The 16,769-nt window shown below is 39.2% G+C and overlaps 1 protein-coding gene across 4 annotated transcripts in view; it reads left to right on the top strand.

Annotated features, from left to right (window-relative positions):
* adarb1b (adenosine deaminase RNA specific B1b) overlaps positions 1 to 12,227 on the top strand; it is a 194,642-nt gene extending 182,415 nt beyond the window's left edge. For all 4 annotated transcript variants that reach the window (XM_078403583.1, XM_078403582.1, XM_078403584.1 and 1 more), the window contains 2 exons: positions 2,095 to 2,273; positions 3,907 to 12,227. In XM_078403583.1, coding sequence (XP_078259709.1) covers positions 2,095 to 2,273; positions 3,907 to 4,083 — 356 coding nt within the window. In that variant the 3' untranslated portion in view covers positions 4,084 to 12,227. The remainder of the gene's footprint in view (positions 1 to 2,094; positions 2,274 to 3,906) is intronic.
* Positions 12,228 to 16,769: the final 4,542 nt, after the last annotated feature.

Below are 16,769 nucleotides of genomic sequence, written 5' to 3'. Positions count from 1 at the left end.
AGTAGTAGAATCCTGCAAAATTCTGCAGGATTAATCAAGAATATGCAGGGGTTGGAGGGATATGGATTATGAATAGGCAGATAAGAGTTGGTCTTGGCATCATGTTCGGCACAGATGTTGTGTGCCGAAGGGCCTGTTCCTATGCTGTACTGTTCCATGTCCTGTTTCAGTGGAATGATACTTGAACTTCCACACCTAATTCAGACAAGAATAATGCCAATTAAAACAGGGCTGACATTAATATTTCCAATAGAGATTGATGCCATATATCTAAAATGTCACACAGGACAAAGATCAGAGTAGCCAAACATATTCAAATTAATTTAATTGTAGAAAATATGCTGCAGAATTTCACTGAATCAATTGAAAGTAACAGATTCCAACATGTTCATGCAAAGATATTTATAAGCTACAGCCTAAGTAAGGCAGTTCATTCATTCATACAGATTTAGAATACATGATGGTATCACAAAATGCTGGAGTAACTCAGCAGGTCAGGCACCATCTAGGAGAGAAGGAATGGGTGATGTTTTGGGTCGAGACACTTCTTCAGACTGATGTCAGGGGGGGCGGGACTAAGAATGGATCCTATGTGGAGACAAGAAGACAGTGGGAGAACTGGGAAGGGGGAGGGTAAGAGAGGGACAGAGGAACTATCTAAAGTCAGAGAAGTCAATGTTCATACCGCTGGGCTGTAAGCTGCCCAAGCGAAATATGAGGTGCTGTTCCTCCAATTTCCGATGGGCCTCACTATGACACTGGAGGAGGCCCATGACAGAAAGGTCAGACTGGGAGTGGGAGGGGGAGTTGAAGTGCTGAGCCACCAGGAGATCAGGTTGGTTAAGGCGGACTGAGCTACGGTGTTGAGCGAAACGTTCGCCGAGCCTGTGTTTGGTCTCGCCGATGTAGAGAAGTTGACATCTGGAACAGCGGATACAATAGATGAGGTTGGAGGAGGTGCAGGTGAACCTCTGTCTCACCTGGAAAGACTGTTTGGGTCCTTGGATGGAGTCGAGGGGGGGAGGTAAAGGGACAGGTGTTGCATCTCCTGTGCAGTTGCAGGGGAAAGTGCCTGGGGAGGGAGTGGTTTGGGTAGGAAGGGACGAGTGGACCAGGGCATTATGGAGGGAACGGTCTTTGCGGAACGCAGAAAGGGGAGGAGATGGGAAGATGTGGCCAGTAGTGGGATCCCGTTGGAGGTGATGGAAATGTTGGAGGATGATTTGTTGGAGACGCTGGCTGATGGGGTGGAAGGTGAGGACAAGAGGGATTCTGTCCTTGTTATGAATGGGGGGGAGGGGGAGCAAGAGCGGAGCTGCGGGATATAGAGGAGGCCCTAGTGAGGGCCTCATCTGTAATGGAAGAGGGGAAGCCCCGTTTCCTAAAGAATTAGGACATCTTTGATGCCCTAGTGTGAAACACCTCATCCTGGGCGCAGATGCGGCGTAGATGGAGGAATTGGGAGTAGGGGATAGACTTTTTGCAGGAGACAGGGTGGGAAGAAGAGTAGTCCAGATAGCTGTGGGATTCCAGGATAGTCCAATAGGTAAAACTTAGTCTTGTATTGTTCTGTTAAATATTTCCTGGTAGGTTGCACAAAAATACTACTTGCTGCACCATTGGTTAGATGCAGAGTACAATTTCATTAACACTACACTCTGCATTCAGCACGAGTAAGTGATGGTTATATTTTGTCTTTTGAAGAACATTAAAAGAGATGCCACCAGATGCTGACGGTCCAATTTAGCCAAAACACTGCCTCATCAATGAGGTTAATCAGCCCAATCAATATTCAAGCCATAATTCAAAGTGCCAAACATAGTTCCAATGAACTCGTATCACTTCTGGCATCCACATCAAGTAGAAATATATTCAGTGGACCCTAAAACTTGTTGTGGAAGTGATGCCATTTTTTCAAACATCCATTCGACAGATCTTGTCAGAAGCTGTGCTGAAGTATACATGGGCAAATACAACATTTTGATTTCATTATTCCACAGCCTTTAGGGAATGGCGTGATTACAGCACCCTGAATAATTTCACAGTTGTCAACACCTGACTATAATCTTCACTGAACTTGTTTGTCTCCTTTAGGTATAAGTAACACTGAATCACGTCAGCCAGGCAAAGCACCAAATTTCAGTGTCAATTGGGCTGTAGATGACACAGCCTTGGAAGTTATTAATGCCATGACAGGGAAAGATGATATGGGGAGACCGTCTCGACTGTGTAAACACGCTCTTTACAGTCGCTGGTTACGCTTGCATGCCAAGGTATGATGAATCAGAAATTTCCTCCTCAATCAACTTAATATTTTAAAATAGCTTTCTATTCCAGCAAAGTTTTTCCATTTTAAATTGCACCAAAGCTGGACTTCCAGGAAAGTCCTATAGGTAAAACTTAGTCTTGTATTGTTCTGTTAAATATTTCCTGGTAGGTTGCACAAAAATACTACTTGCTGCACCATTGGTTAGATGCAGAGTACAATTTCATTAACACTCCACTCTGCATTCAGCACTGTGTACATGGAATTTCACTCACAACTGCTTTGCAGTCTGACATAAGTGTTTGTGATATTGATCCACGGTCACTTAAAAAACCCTCAAGTTTAGTCAAACGTATTTTACTTAGAAACCTTAAAGCAAGCAGAGAGATTGATGCATCAGTCAAGTATATTTTGTAAATTGTGTAAAAGTACAACTGGAGTCTAAACTGCTTGATTGTCCATTATTATAGCTTGTAGATTTTTAGTGTACTCAGTACATCATTTCCTCTAAAGGTATTGGCTCCTTTTGGGGAAAAACATACTGGAAACTGCAGTTATGTGTCAGTTAACAAATTAGTGTCATCTGTTTAATGGTTTGCATGATAATTGTGGTTGCCTCTTAACTACAGTAATCAATAACTCAGAACAAATGACCCACCAGCGTAAAATGTAAAACTCAAAAATTGTTTTAATTGTGTGGAATGGAATGGAGAGGATTAATAAACATCGGACAATGCATTGTTTTGTGCAACGAATTATGATCTGGAATATATTGTATAAAATGAAAGGATGAGTTAAATGTTTCAAAAGGGAATTTGACATGTACACAAATTATTTTGTTGTGGATTGTATTCATGTGATTCTATGTTTGTGGAGTATTAATGGGAACTGTTTTGTTTCTGTTTATTTGGGAACTGGCTCGGGAAGCAGGACATGAACTGAGATAGGGATGCACATGTATCTGAATTATAGGTTGTATTTAACTCGAGTTTACTCTGGTATTGTGAACATTTTTAACATTGCACAATGCTTCAAACATTTGTTTTGTTCTGCAAGATCTATTCTTTATCTGTCCTACTTAGCATAATAGATATACATAGTGCAGGCTACCCTAAATGTGCAGATATAACATACTCTTCACAAGGATTATGCAATGGTCACTCCTACTAATTAACAGTTAAAAATGAGTTATTTCTGTTATTACTGGTACATAACCTGGCATATCAGTAGTTATTGTTGGAATCACGCATAAAACAAACTCGGTAGGGATAGCAAGTTCCCTAGACTGAATTATGTCATTTTGTGAGCCATTGAACGTCAAATTTTGCAGGTAGTGAAACCACTAAGCCACTATACCCGTGTTTATTTATTTCAGAAGAAGCGTTCATTGCCCAATGAAAGCAACATTTAATTTTTAGAACAGCACTGTATAAATTTTGAACAAATAACTAATTTGTAATCCTGATATTTGAAATTGTGTTACTTCCAGTTGCTATGAAAAACATCTCATGAGAAAATCTCTTATAAAGAGGATTTTATGCTGAGTCATTTTATTTAAATAACATATTCATTTATGTCTACCTATGTGTGTAATTTGCTTTTCTGCTCCTTTTCATATATGTATTTTCCTATTCCTACAGTTGCCATGTTTGCTTCACTCCAAGCAAGAGAAGCCTGGTTCTTACTATGAAGCAAAGCAGGCTGCTGTTGAATATCAAGCTGCCAAGGAGACCTTGATCAAAGAGTTCCAGAAGAGTGGATTAGGAATGTGGGTGAAAAAGCCCATTGAACAGGATCAGTTAGTTTTGTCTGTCTAAATCCAGAGAAATGTTGGGATTTTTAGGAATTGAAACCTGCTGGAATTCCATATGTCAGATGTATTTATTAACTTGTAACTTTAAACTTTTTTTAATTTTGTTTTTCTAAAATAAGAACATGTCCCCTTTTCTTGGCTACTGGCTAGATTTTTTTAAATAGCACAAAAATTGGTATACACAATACTTGTTTTAATTGGCTTCTAAACTGAAGGGTAATGTCAACAATTGACAGCTTCATTCAATTGTGCAGCATCTTCCCTTATTTTTAATCAGTGTTGCTCTTTCAAATGCACCTAATTTCTGGAAGGAAAGTGTTAACTGCAGTTTCTGTTAAAAGCTATGCAGGAAATAGTCATGGATTTTAACAATTTTAAATTTTGCTGAATGGGTTAGGTTTTCCAATTTAGCACTCATTGCACAGGGCATCCTATAAAGAGAGGGACCATATGTTGTGAATTCAGATGCAAAAATTGTTGGTGTACTCAATGGTGTGCACAATTTTTTGATAAATAGAAGACAAATAAAGCTGCAAATTGGAGGTGCTAACCTGGGGACTCAAATAAATTGGAACATCAAAAAAACATTTTTCCCTTAAGCATGATCTGTTGATCATTAAGATGATGGCTAATCTGTATTCCTCCACACCGTCGTAGCTTTGCTTATCAAAAATATATCAACCCTGATTTTAAATTAACAACTAACCTAATGTTAATTGCCATTTGAGACGGAGAATTCTGAATTTTACCATTGAGTATTTTCACATTTAAATGCCCTGGTTTTAATTTTGTCTTCGATTCCTAAACTCTTCATCCAGCTGAAATAATTTCCTCTGCCTCCCCCCATCAATTTCCTTTAATGTCTTGATATTTTAAATCAACACTGTTCAACCCCACCCTTAACCTTCTAAGTTTCAGGGAAAGTAATCCTAAAATGTAGCCCACAAAGTTCGAGCATAATTCTGATCCATCCAAGCTGTGCTCCAGTAGGCCACTTTGTGATTCCTAAAGTGTGATGCCTGGGATTGTTCACGATACTCTACTTATCGTAATAGAGTTCCATATAGCTGCAGCACCATCTATTTGTTTTATATGAATCTGAGCATGTTGTACTAAATGATTGCAGATCCTCTCTAGGTTATGAACGCCCGATTTATGAACACCATGTATGTACGAGCGAGCGCTTGGGAGCCCAGCAGATGGATGGGGCTGAATTTTCCAGCTGCTGTGGGCATTTTCTGCCAGCAGGAGCTGGGCATTTGTGCAAGCCTTCTCCCCCATCCCTCAGCTCCAAGCCGCAACAATCGGGCTAGGTCAAGCCAAGCAGAGCTGGGTGTGCTGGGCAGTCTGTCTCACTCACTGAGTCAATGAGGCCTGCAACTGGAACTGCTCGCTCTCCCATCACAGCTGTTTCTCTTAACCTCTCCAAACACTGCTTTTGTCAGACTTACCTACAGTTTGGGTTACAAAGAGTTCTGAGGAATGACACCCTGTCCTAACCATGGGATTCCCTGGAACCTTTCCCTATACGTGTATAATAGTTAATAGGTGAAACAACTAATTTGAAGAAATATGTGGGGATTTTGAGAAAATCAGATGGAGGAGATAACTACTGCTCCCCTTCCACGGAAAAAATGTGAAGATTCTAAAAATAAATTAGAATTATTGCATTATTAGAATCTGTTTAAATAACTGTCCTCCAAGTATTGACTGGGTTTAGGAATTTGCTCATTTGCATTAGCTGTAGCATTTGTTTGTATGCAAACTGAAGCACTATATATTTTTTTATTTAGTACATTGTTCTCGGGTCCATCTTATCCAAGGCGATGCCATTCATTCAACTGAAGTAATTCTTGTTCAGGCAAATTCAGCACAGTTATGTGATAATTCATTTTCCACTGGGAATAGGTGTTCACAAAAAGTCAAAATTTAAAAAAAAACTTTTTTAATTCAATCGATGTAATATATTTTAGCAAAATTAAATTGCAGTCTAGCCTGGCCATGAAAGGAATGCTAACAGTCTATTTGTGTGCCTGCTGCTTCTTCCTGCTCATTCTCCATGCACGACTGTTGATGTGCTTGTTTCCTTCTGTGTAAACTGGAATAGCACATATTTAAATGCAAATATTCCTTGCGTTAAACCATTGCACCTGAATGAAGTAATCATGAGTGTAAAGGGTCATATTTTACTTAATAGTACAGCAATTAGTTGTATTCCATTAAATGTTGATGTCACGTGTTGCTGAAATAAAAGGGGATGCAAGTTGGCAGTGATTGGATCACTTGAAAACTTGTTGAATTACAAGTGAAATTATTCTTAATTATATGCTTTCACTGGAACTGGCAGTTTCTTGTGCATTTAAGATCTCTGAATTGTTTTGGAAAGCTCAAAGTTTGTTGTCAGTGTTTAGAAATCCAAGTTAAATGTAAGAAATTACTATGTTTTTATTACAAGGTAGTTGCAGTCAGGAAGTTTCAGTGATAATGCACTGAGTGAAAATCTTAAGCATACATTTTTGGCCTTAATGGTATTTTTATCTGAATAAATCAAGTATGGAAGAATGGTAATTATGCCATCTGTATGTTAAGATTGTGGTCTGGCGAGAGAAATGCCCATTCTTCTGCACACCTGCAAATATATTAAATCAAGGAGAGTTTGAAACCTTATGGCAAGTTGTGCCTATCTGCTTATGACCTAACCAAATAACTAAAGTTCCATCGCTTTGAATATGACAAAAGAAGTGTTGTCAATCCACACAGTGGATTTCCCACACTTTTGCAAACTAGAATGATTTTCTAACTGAACCCATACACCTCACTCCAAGAAAAAGACTAGAAAGTAGAGTGGAAGATGCAGCTCACAAGCTTGGATTCAAGAGTCTTTTTATTGACATTATTTTGGACAAGCAGAAAACTGTAATGGACTGAAATAATTTATTAAACAGTCCACTGGCTTAGATCCTGGACCAAAAGTTTGAGATGGATCTGATATCTTAATGGAATTTGAGCTTAACGTGCTTCACTTTATCAGCAGATTTATGATGCATTCCACAAGCCAGTGCTGAACTTGATTCTTTTGGGATACGTAGAAAGGCAGTGACGATCCCAACCAGCTAGAGATCAATACAGTTAATCTGTAGAAATTGAGAACTTTTTATCACCTTTAACACCTATATGAATTACCTGAACCCATTCTGCTTTTAATTGTGGATGAATGCTGGTTGCCACATAGAATTTCTATTTAAAATTGTTCACGGGTAGACCCTCGGGTTGTCTGATTTATATTATCTGAATCAGTGGTGTTTAGATTTGGAGAAATTTATTTTTCCTTGGAAAGGAAAAACAAAGAAGTAATAGGAAGGATTTGACATATGAAATCATTTAAAGAGGTAAAGCCAATGCTCTAATGTTAGAGGTTGTTTTTTTAGATATAACAATCTGAATACTGATTTTGAAGACTAATATTTTGATCAATAAGGCAAATGGGTATCTGATGAAGAAAAGAATGACCTGCCATGACCAGTTAAATATTAGGTAGAATTTTGCTGCGCTATTAGAAATAACAAGGAGTTTCAAACCTGCAGCAATTAATTGTCCCCTCCACTCCACTGACATCCCAACTCGTGTGCCTTTGTGTGCAATACCAATTCTTGAGTTGTAAATTCAATTGACTGCTGCTTACCGCATTTGTAGGGTTCCAAACCACGAGTCACAAATCTAAGATTCTGATAAGTAAATCTGATGACAAATTTAGAAACTACCCAGAGAATTGAGAATGTGGAACTTTGTACCACAAAGTTAGCAAAAATGCATCAACCCATTCAAACAATGGCAGTTTCTGCACTGTAATTTACTGTAATTAGCTAGAATATTTATCTCCAATTGGAGAAGCAGTACTCTTGTGTTGTCTCTTTAAATAGATCTGTAATCCCGTAGCGAACCCTGTCCATGTTAAGGGTATCATCAAATATGTACTTTGTCACAGTTGCTATTCCATACTTTAAGTTCTTATTGTCATTAATGTGATGAATTCTCTTGGATTATGGGAGTGTATGTCAAGTATCTAACCGTTGCACGCCATTGGTGATGGAGGATGACGCGTCTTTTATTGCTTCACAAGGAAATGTAGTGTAGAAGTTCTTTTCTGTAAACATATATTTTGTCACCTTTTTGTTTAAAAGGAACAATCACTTAAACACAACTTTCATTGTCTTATGTGGTGACTTTGTACTTAGGCTTTGGAAGCACCTCAGAGAATTCAATGTTTAATGCGCCTTGTATTTAGTCAGTCCCATTTAGGTGTTACACTTTTCATATTAAATTAGTCAAAAATAAAAATGTTAACTAAAATTTAACAACTGAGAAAGATTGGATTTTTCCATATTTTGCAAGTGTTCAAATTGCGTACTACATACACAATGCCAAACTGGCAATTGGATGTAACAGTCATAGCAATGTTGAGTTTTGCTGGATATTTTGAACAGTTCTTTTTGGTAGGGGTGAAATCTTGTTGCTGTTCTTTTTCTTAAATTTCCATCACAGCACAAAATCTCAAACCCCAAGAGGTGTTTGATGCATTTGTTAATTCACCAGCTTTGGCTACAGTATAACTTATGCCTTGTTTCCAGATTAGTGAAGGGAAACGTGAGCATTTCTGGTTTATTGCATCTGACTGTCAGTAAGTTGTTCACTGTCAATAATGTGGGATGGGGTGGGGTACATTAGGTACATCTTACACCTGGACAAAAGCACTAGCATGAGATTAAACTACCCAGGCATCCTGGTTTCCAGCACTGGTAATAGCAGACATCTCAACCCCCCTCCCCTATGCTGTCCTTATGTGTTTCTTATGGAGTCCAACTGATCTTCTGCAGACTTCTCACCCTGAGGCAAAAGAAGTGCACCACATTCAAATGGACACAAATAAGCACTTTCTCCCAGGGGAAAGATGAATAGATATTACTTTATTGTTTATTTGAAGAATTATATTTGTTATGTGGGTGAGATTGTTAGCTTTTTATGTCATTATTTTTCTCGACTGTTTATAATTTTAATAACATCTTTAATTTGTTTTGGGTCCTGACTGTTGCTGAATGTTTGTGAATGTGAGAGACATTCACAAAACTCAAAGAACACAGTGCCAGCTTTGACATCCAGAATCTAAGTTCTTCCTCATGTCAAAGAGTTTCTGAGACACCAGTCATCTGTCTGTACTGTGCCAAGCCCCTCTGCTGTGCTGGTCCACTCTGAAGTGCTTGGAGCCAAGTTCCAAGCAGAAGATTGTCCGAAGCCGGGCTTGAACCAACATTGTAGCCTTGGGCAGGCTTTTAGCAATTTTGGTAAAGGGAAAATCAGGGTCATTAATATAATGGGATGGGAAGAAAGCAAACAGGAAACAGTATTTTCATCAATGGATAGTGTTTCAATTAATTGTGTGGAAATCATATCTGTATATACATAGTGATGGAAAGAAAAATCTAGCACTAAGCAAAATGAATTGTTGGTCTACAACACATGTGTAAGTACATTCCGTGGGAAATTAGCATCAAGAGTTAAGCTTAATGGCAAAATGCTTGTGGACGCATATGTTCCTGGCACCTTTTCCTTTGAAGATCACACCAGAAGCTGTGCCGTGAGAAATAAGGAACCTGTGGATCTGAAATCTATTAAGGTTGTTCAGGAGACTAATTACTTGCAAATAAACTCTAATGACCCATTATCAGCCAATCTTGACTTGATGTTGGTAAAAAGATATAATTGTTGTTCAAAACCTTGCGACAAAATAATTGACTCTGAAGCAGAAAATAAAGGACTCACACATGTTTACCTTAGAATTTTTCATGTTGGAGAACACGAGTTGAAAATCACTGGATTTAAGTCACCAATATTTTCTGAATCTTCAGTAATTAATGCTGTGCGTTTTTCCAAAAACACAATAAATCAATTGTGTGCATCTGCAAAGAAGTGAAAAGAGTGCAGCTGGAGTAATTCCTGCTGTATATCACCATTTTCTATACACAAATGTATTTCCTGAAATTCTGACACTTATTTAAAATGTAGTAGAAAGGCATTGGGTAATGACCAAAAGTAAATGAGATCTTGTCCTTTTCTAGATAATAGTGAGAATCGATAATTTGTTCCTATCTGCATATATCGTCTCCTTCTTGCAGCCAGGCTATGAATCATGGGGAAATGGTGAAAGATTTTAATAAGATACTTGGATTTGAGCATGGTATTTTCCGTGAACTCTGCTCTCCTTGAACTTGTGTTCCTTAAATTAACCAAGATCAGGGATTCTAGGCTTTTTAGAAATGAGTTGAATTCTACATTACTTAAAAGTGTTGGATTTTTTCACAATGAGTAGTGGGTATATGGAACGAGCTGCCAGAGGAGCTGTGGGGAAGGTACAATTACAACATTTATGAAAAAATTATTCAGACAAGTAAATGATAGGAAGAATTTAGAGGGTTATGGGCTGAACATAGGCAAATGGGACTAGCTCAGATAGACATCTGGTCGGCATGAATGAGTTGGGCGGAAGGCCCAGTTTCCATGCTATATATCTCTTTGAATCTATTGGATTTAGCAACACTTTGAGCAGTAGCAGGAACCTGGGGAGAAATCATACTTCAGTGGTTTATTTTTTAAATTTGTGTCATCACACAACTGTTTGCCAATAGTGAGCAAATTTTAGTGCCACGTTGTTGGCCCCTGCAAGATCCTTTACAGTGCATGTGGCATGTCACAGCTCAGGAGATGTTCCATAGTCTGGAGGCCCCATCCGCTCTCGCAGTCTGCCGCATCTTCAGTATGTTCGGTTTGTTCCTTCCCACTTAAGCATGTTCGATTTGCTCCTCCCATGCCTGTCCGCAGTCTGTTGAGACTGCACCAGGTTATTCACGGTTGGTCGGAACCTGGTGGGAGTTTCTCAGAGGGATCAATTGCCATGTGAATGCCTTCCGGAGATTTCTTTAGTCTCTCTTCCCAGAGTTTCAGACTTCTGGACGATGCACTACAGTCCAGGGGATGGGCAGAAGAGAGGAAACTTATGCGTGATTTCAAACGCTGAGGTAGCAAAGTTTGGTCATGTAGGGGGTGTCTTTCATCCTCTGATTGAGGCGTTCTTTTTGACAGGCTACAGCTCTTCTGATTCCAGGAGGTGCAATGCCAGAGAGTAGGTAGATGTTTTCAGTCTTGTTTCGTGCATCCACTGACGCAGCGACAGCTTGTGTTTAGCACAGGATCAATTTTCCTTGCATGAGCTGAGTGCTCCCATACTGCGCAGGCATACTTGGCAGTGGCGAAGCAGAGAGTCAGAGCTGTTCATCGAATGGTTTTAGAATTTGCTCCCCATTTTGAGGTACTCAGCTTGCTAAGAAGAGCATTTCTGGAACGGACTTTTTCCTTAAGCTTGGTGATATGTGCTCTGTAGGTCAGAGATCGATCAAGAGTCACACCGAGATAGACTGGACTGTCACAGTGCTCCAATCTGTAGATGTAGTTGTAAATTCTACAAGTGGCTAACTTGGCATGGATAATCATTTATCATCCACCTTGTGGTGTCAATACACCACTACGGCAGTGTTAACTAACATCAGACAATTTTGAAAATTTCCAGGTTGGATGGGAGCTCATTTTTACCAGCCAGTGTATGTCTGCCCACTTCCCTTCGTGATTGAGTGTCCTCGCATCCTTTTTAAAACTAAATTATTGACACCCCTTGACATTGAACAGGTTCAGCTTTTTCATTGACTAGCTTTTTGTATATTTTAAAATCAAACTGTCCTACACAGTGCAACAGCAAATAATATCCCACTATGAAACTACATAGGGAAAATTATAACTTTTATTTACTTGGGTATGTCATTCTTTCATTAATTGCTAAAATGAAGCAGTATCTTAGCAAAATATGTCTTATGGAGTTACAGGAAAAGAGAGATGGCAGAAGAAATTGTTTAGATGATCAAAACTTTCCACGTTGTGTTTAGGAGATTGTTCACCTTAGACTCACTGTGTAATGAGCAGGTTATACTGTAATCACTGCATGAATACCACCACTAATACTGCACCACTTCACATTAACAATCCAGCATGGTTCTCTGTTACATGTAGAAATGAAATAAAAATAAATTTACACCTGACTTTTAATATATGTTGTTGGTGTCATTTTTAGTGAATGTTGCACGGAAATATGTAGAGCTTGTTGCATTAAACACAGTTGTTTTATAATTATTGACATTCTGCATGCCAATAAATCTTGTGTTGGTGTATTGCATTCTGTCTGTGTATGATTGTGTTCTGTATTTTTGTTTATTGTGCAATATATAAATCTACACATTATGTGTCCTCAATGTAGACTTTATATTGAAAAAAAAACCTCTTCAGTGTACTAACCAGAATAAACAGAAGTTCAAAATTTGCTGCTCTTACACAAGCTGATGAATATTCTTTGATATCCAATTAGATGGTTTTCAGAAGCTGTGTGTCAGCAAGTTATTGAAGAACACAAAATGATATGGCTGGTTTTAAGTTCTGTACCTCCACTGCACTCAACCTAAATAACCACACAGGCTGGAACTATATTTCCATCTCCCATTTTTTTGGCCTAAATTTCCATGTTTTATACCCTGCTGCATCCCTTGATAAACTTCTTGGCTATCTACAACCCCGCAATTTTCATGTCTTCTACAAAATTACTTATCAGATCATTTTCATCCAAATCTCAACATATATAATATATTCCAGATAGCAGAAGACCCAGCACTGAACCCAGCAAAGCTCTACAAGTCACAGGCCTCAAGTCATAAAACACCCATCTACTACTATCCTCTGTTCGAGGTCCAGCCAATTTTGGATCCATTTTACCAACTCATTGTGGATCCCATTATTACCTGGAGTAATACTTATAACTACTTATTCCTTAAGTCCATGTATACAACATCCACTTCCCTACCTTGAGCATCTTCAACAATTCCTCAAAATACTTGATCAAATTTGTGATGCAGGCACACCCACACACAAAGCCACACTTGCTATCCTAATAAGTCCATGCATTTTCAAGTGCAAGTCCTGTCTCTAAGAACCTTCTCCAGTCATTTCCCTACAACTGATGTAAGGCTCACCAGCCTGTAATTTTATGATTTGTTCCCGTTGTCCTTATTAAACGAAAGAACATTGGCTATTTTTTAGTCTTCAGGCACCTCGAATGAGGAGACAAAGACCTCTGTTAATTCCATAGCAATCTCTCCGCTTACTTCCCTCAGTATCCCGCTACACATCCCTGCAGGCCCTGGGTTCTTGCCAACCTTTGTTATTCAACGCCTTTTCAATATCAGCGTACCCTAGACTAGCAACATACCATTCCCTAATATCACTATTATCCATTTCCTTCTTGGGGAATAACAATGCAAACTTCTTTAATGACCTCGCACACTTCCTCCAGTTCCATGCATAAATTTCCTCCTTTATCTTAGAGTGGACCCACCCTTTCCCTCGCTACCCTATGGCTCCTAATATGTGTATAAAATATCTTGAAATGTTTTGTAATCTACTTGCTAAGAACATTTTATAGCCCTTTATTGTCCCCTATTCCTTGTTTAAGTCTTTCCTACTTCCTCTATTTTGTTCAAGTTTCTTGTTGATTTTAGCTGACACATACATCCTTTTTAAAAATTAAACTTACAATATCCCCTTCCATGATTCCAGAGCTTTGTCATCCTTTTCTTTCATCCTGACAGGAACATGCTGGCCTTTGAAAGTCTCCCACATATCAGATGGGGATTTATCCTCAAACAGCTGCATCCAGTCAACTTTCTTCAGTTCTTGCCTAATATTGTTAGAATTAGCCTTCCTCCAATTTAGTATTTTCACCCAAGGACCATTCCTATCTTTACCTTAAAAGTTATGATAATTGTTTCCAAAATGCTTTCTCACTGAAACTCTGAACATCTGACCAGGCTCATTCCCAAGATGAGGTCTCTGGGCAGACTGCCTACCTACTGTTTCAAGAAACCTTCCTGAATGTACCTAAAAGAAAAAATTCTGACAACTGAGCAAGACAATAATGCAGCTCTCCAACTCTTTTACATCCCTCTATGTCTTGTCTGAAACATCTATACTCTGGTACATTGAACTGCTCTCCTCTAAACCAATTTATTTTATGGCAACAATATGTAGTTCCATTTGGTAATCCTGACTCTAACTTAGGCGCCTTATTGATTATATTTATTGCATTAAAATAAAACACATCAGGTCATCATTCCTGTCATATTCATTATTCTGGCCCTGCCTGTTTTTGCTATTGGACTTAAAGTGCCCTCCATAATGTTTGGGACAAAGACCCATCATTTATTTATTTGCCTCTGTACTCCCCAATTTGAGGTTTGTAATTTAAAAAAATCACACGTGGTTAAAGTGCACATTGGCAGATTTTATTAAAGGGTATTTATATACATTTTGGTTTCACCATGTAGAAATTACAGCTGTGTTTATACATCATCCCCCCATTTCAGGGCACCAGAATGTTTGGGACACATGGCTTCACAGGCGTTTATAATTGCTCAGGTGTGTTTAATTGCCTCCTTAATGCAGGTATAAGAGCTCTCAGCACCCAGTCTTTCCTCCAGTCTTTCAATCGCCTTTGGAAACTGCTGTTTATCAACATGAGGACCGACGTTGTGCCAATGAAAGTCAAATATACCATTACGAGACTGAGAAACAAGAATAAAACTCTTAGAGACATCAGCCAAACCTTAGACTTACCAAAATCAACATTAAGAAGAAAGCAAGAGCACTGGTGAGCTTACTAATCGCAATGGGACTAGCAGGCCAAGGAAGACTCCATCGCTGATGACAGAAGAATTCTCTGGATTAAAGGAAACCCCGCAATCACCTGTCAGACAGATCAGAAACACTCTTTAGGAGTCAGGTGTGGATTTATCAATGACCACTGTCCGCAGAAGACTTCATGAACAGAAATACAGAGACTACACTGCAAGATGCAAACCACTGATTAGCTGCATGAATAGGATGGCCAGGTTACAGTTTGCCAAGAAGTACTTTAAAGAGCAACTACAGTTCTGGAAAAAAGGTCTTGTGGACAGATGAGACAAAGATTAACTTATTATCAGAGTGATGGCAAGAGTAAAGTATGAAGGAGAGAAGGAACTGCCCAAGATCTAAAGCATAACACCTCATCTGTGAAACATGGTGGTGAGGGTATTATGGCCTGGGCATGTATGGCTGCTGAAGGTACTGGCTCACTTATCTTCATTGATGATACAACTGCTGATGGTAGTAGCATAATGAATTCTGAAGTGTATAGACACATCCTATCTGCTCAAGTTCAAACAAATGCCTCAAAACTCATTGGCCAACGATTCATTCTCCAGCAAGACAATGATCCCAAACATACTGCTAAAGCAACAATGGAGTTTTTCAAAGCTAAAAAATGGTCAATCCTTGAGTGGCCAAGTCAATCACCCGAGCTGAACCCAATTGAGAATGCCTTTTATATGCTGAACAGAAAATTGAAGGGACTACCCCCCAAAACAAGCATGAGCTAAAGATGGCTGCAATACAGGCCTGACAGAGCATCACCAGAGAAGACACCCAGCAACTGGTGTTGTCCATGAATTACAGACTTCAAGCAGTCATTGCATGCAAAGGATATGCAACAAAATACTAAACATGACTACTTTCATTTACATGACATTGCTGTGTCCCAAACATTATGGTGCCCTGAAATGGGGGGACTATGTATAAACACAGCTGTAATTTCTACATGGTAAAAGCAAAATATATAAAAATGGCCTTCAGTAAAATCTGACAATGTGCACTTTAACCACAGGTGATTTTTTTCTATTACAAATCTCAAATTGTGGAGTACAGAGGCAAATAAATAAATGATGGGTCTTTGTCCCAAACATTATGGAGGGCACTGTACTTGACTTAATCTTTACCTTCACCCCAATCACTCCACCTATTGACTTGCTGCTTCCAAAAAAAACCACAAAGTGTTGGAGTAATTCAGTGAGTCCGGCAGTATCTCTGGAGAACATGGATCAGTGATATTTTGGGTCAAGACCCTCCTTCAGACTGATTGTGATGGGAGGAGAAAGCTGGAAGAGAGGAGGGGAATAACAAAATCTGGCAAGTAATAGGTGGATGCAAGTGGGGGGGGGGGGGGGGATAAGCAAATGGATGGACAAAGGTGAATAGACAAAATGTGTGAGGCAATGATAGAAGAGGTGAGAATTGTGAAAATAATATAGGGGAGGAGAATCCAGGTGGATCAAAGGGAATGGAGGAGGGTGGGGAATGGGGTGGGTTGTTTGTAGTTAATTTACCTGAAGTTGGAAATTTCAATGTTTATGCCTTTAGGTTTTAAGCTACCCAAGCAGAATATGAGGTGCTGTTCCTCCAGTTTGCATGTGGCCTCATTCTGGCAATGGAGGAGGCCCAGGACAGAAAGGTCAGTATGGGAATAGGAAGGGGAATTAAAATGGTTAGCAACTGGAAGATCCAGCAGGCCTTGGCAGACCAAACGCAAGTGTTAGGTGAAACTGTCACCTAGTCTACGTATGGTCTCACTGATGTAAAGGAGGCCACATCAGGAACATTGGATGCTCTCGTTCCTTCCACTTACATTTCTTCCACCGACTACACACTTCTTACCACTCCTATCCTTAT

Source organism: Rhinoraja longicauda, chromosome 8 (assembly GCF_053455715.1).
Source record: "Rhinoraja longicauda isolate Sanriku21f chromosome 8, sRhiLon1.1, whole genome shotgun sequence".
Lineage (NCBI taxonomy): Eukaryota > Metazoa > Chordata > Chondrichthyes > Rajiformes > Arhynchobatidae > Rhinoraja > Rhinoraja longicauda.
This window is presented reverse-complemented; position numbering and strand designations above follow the sequence as displayed.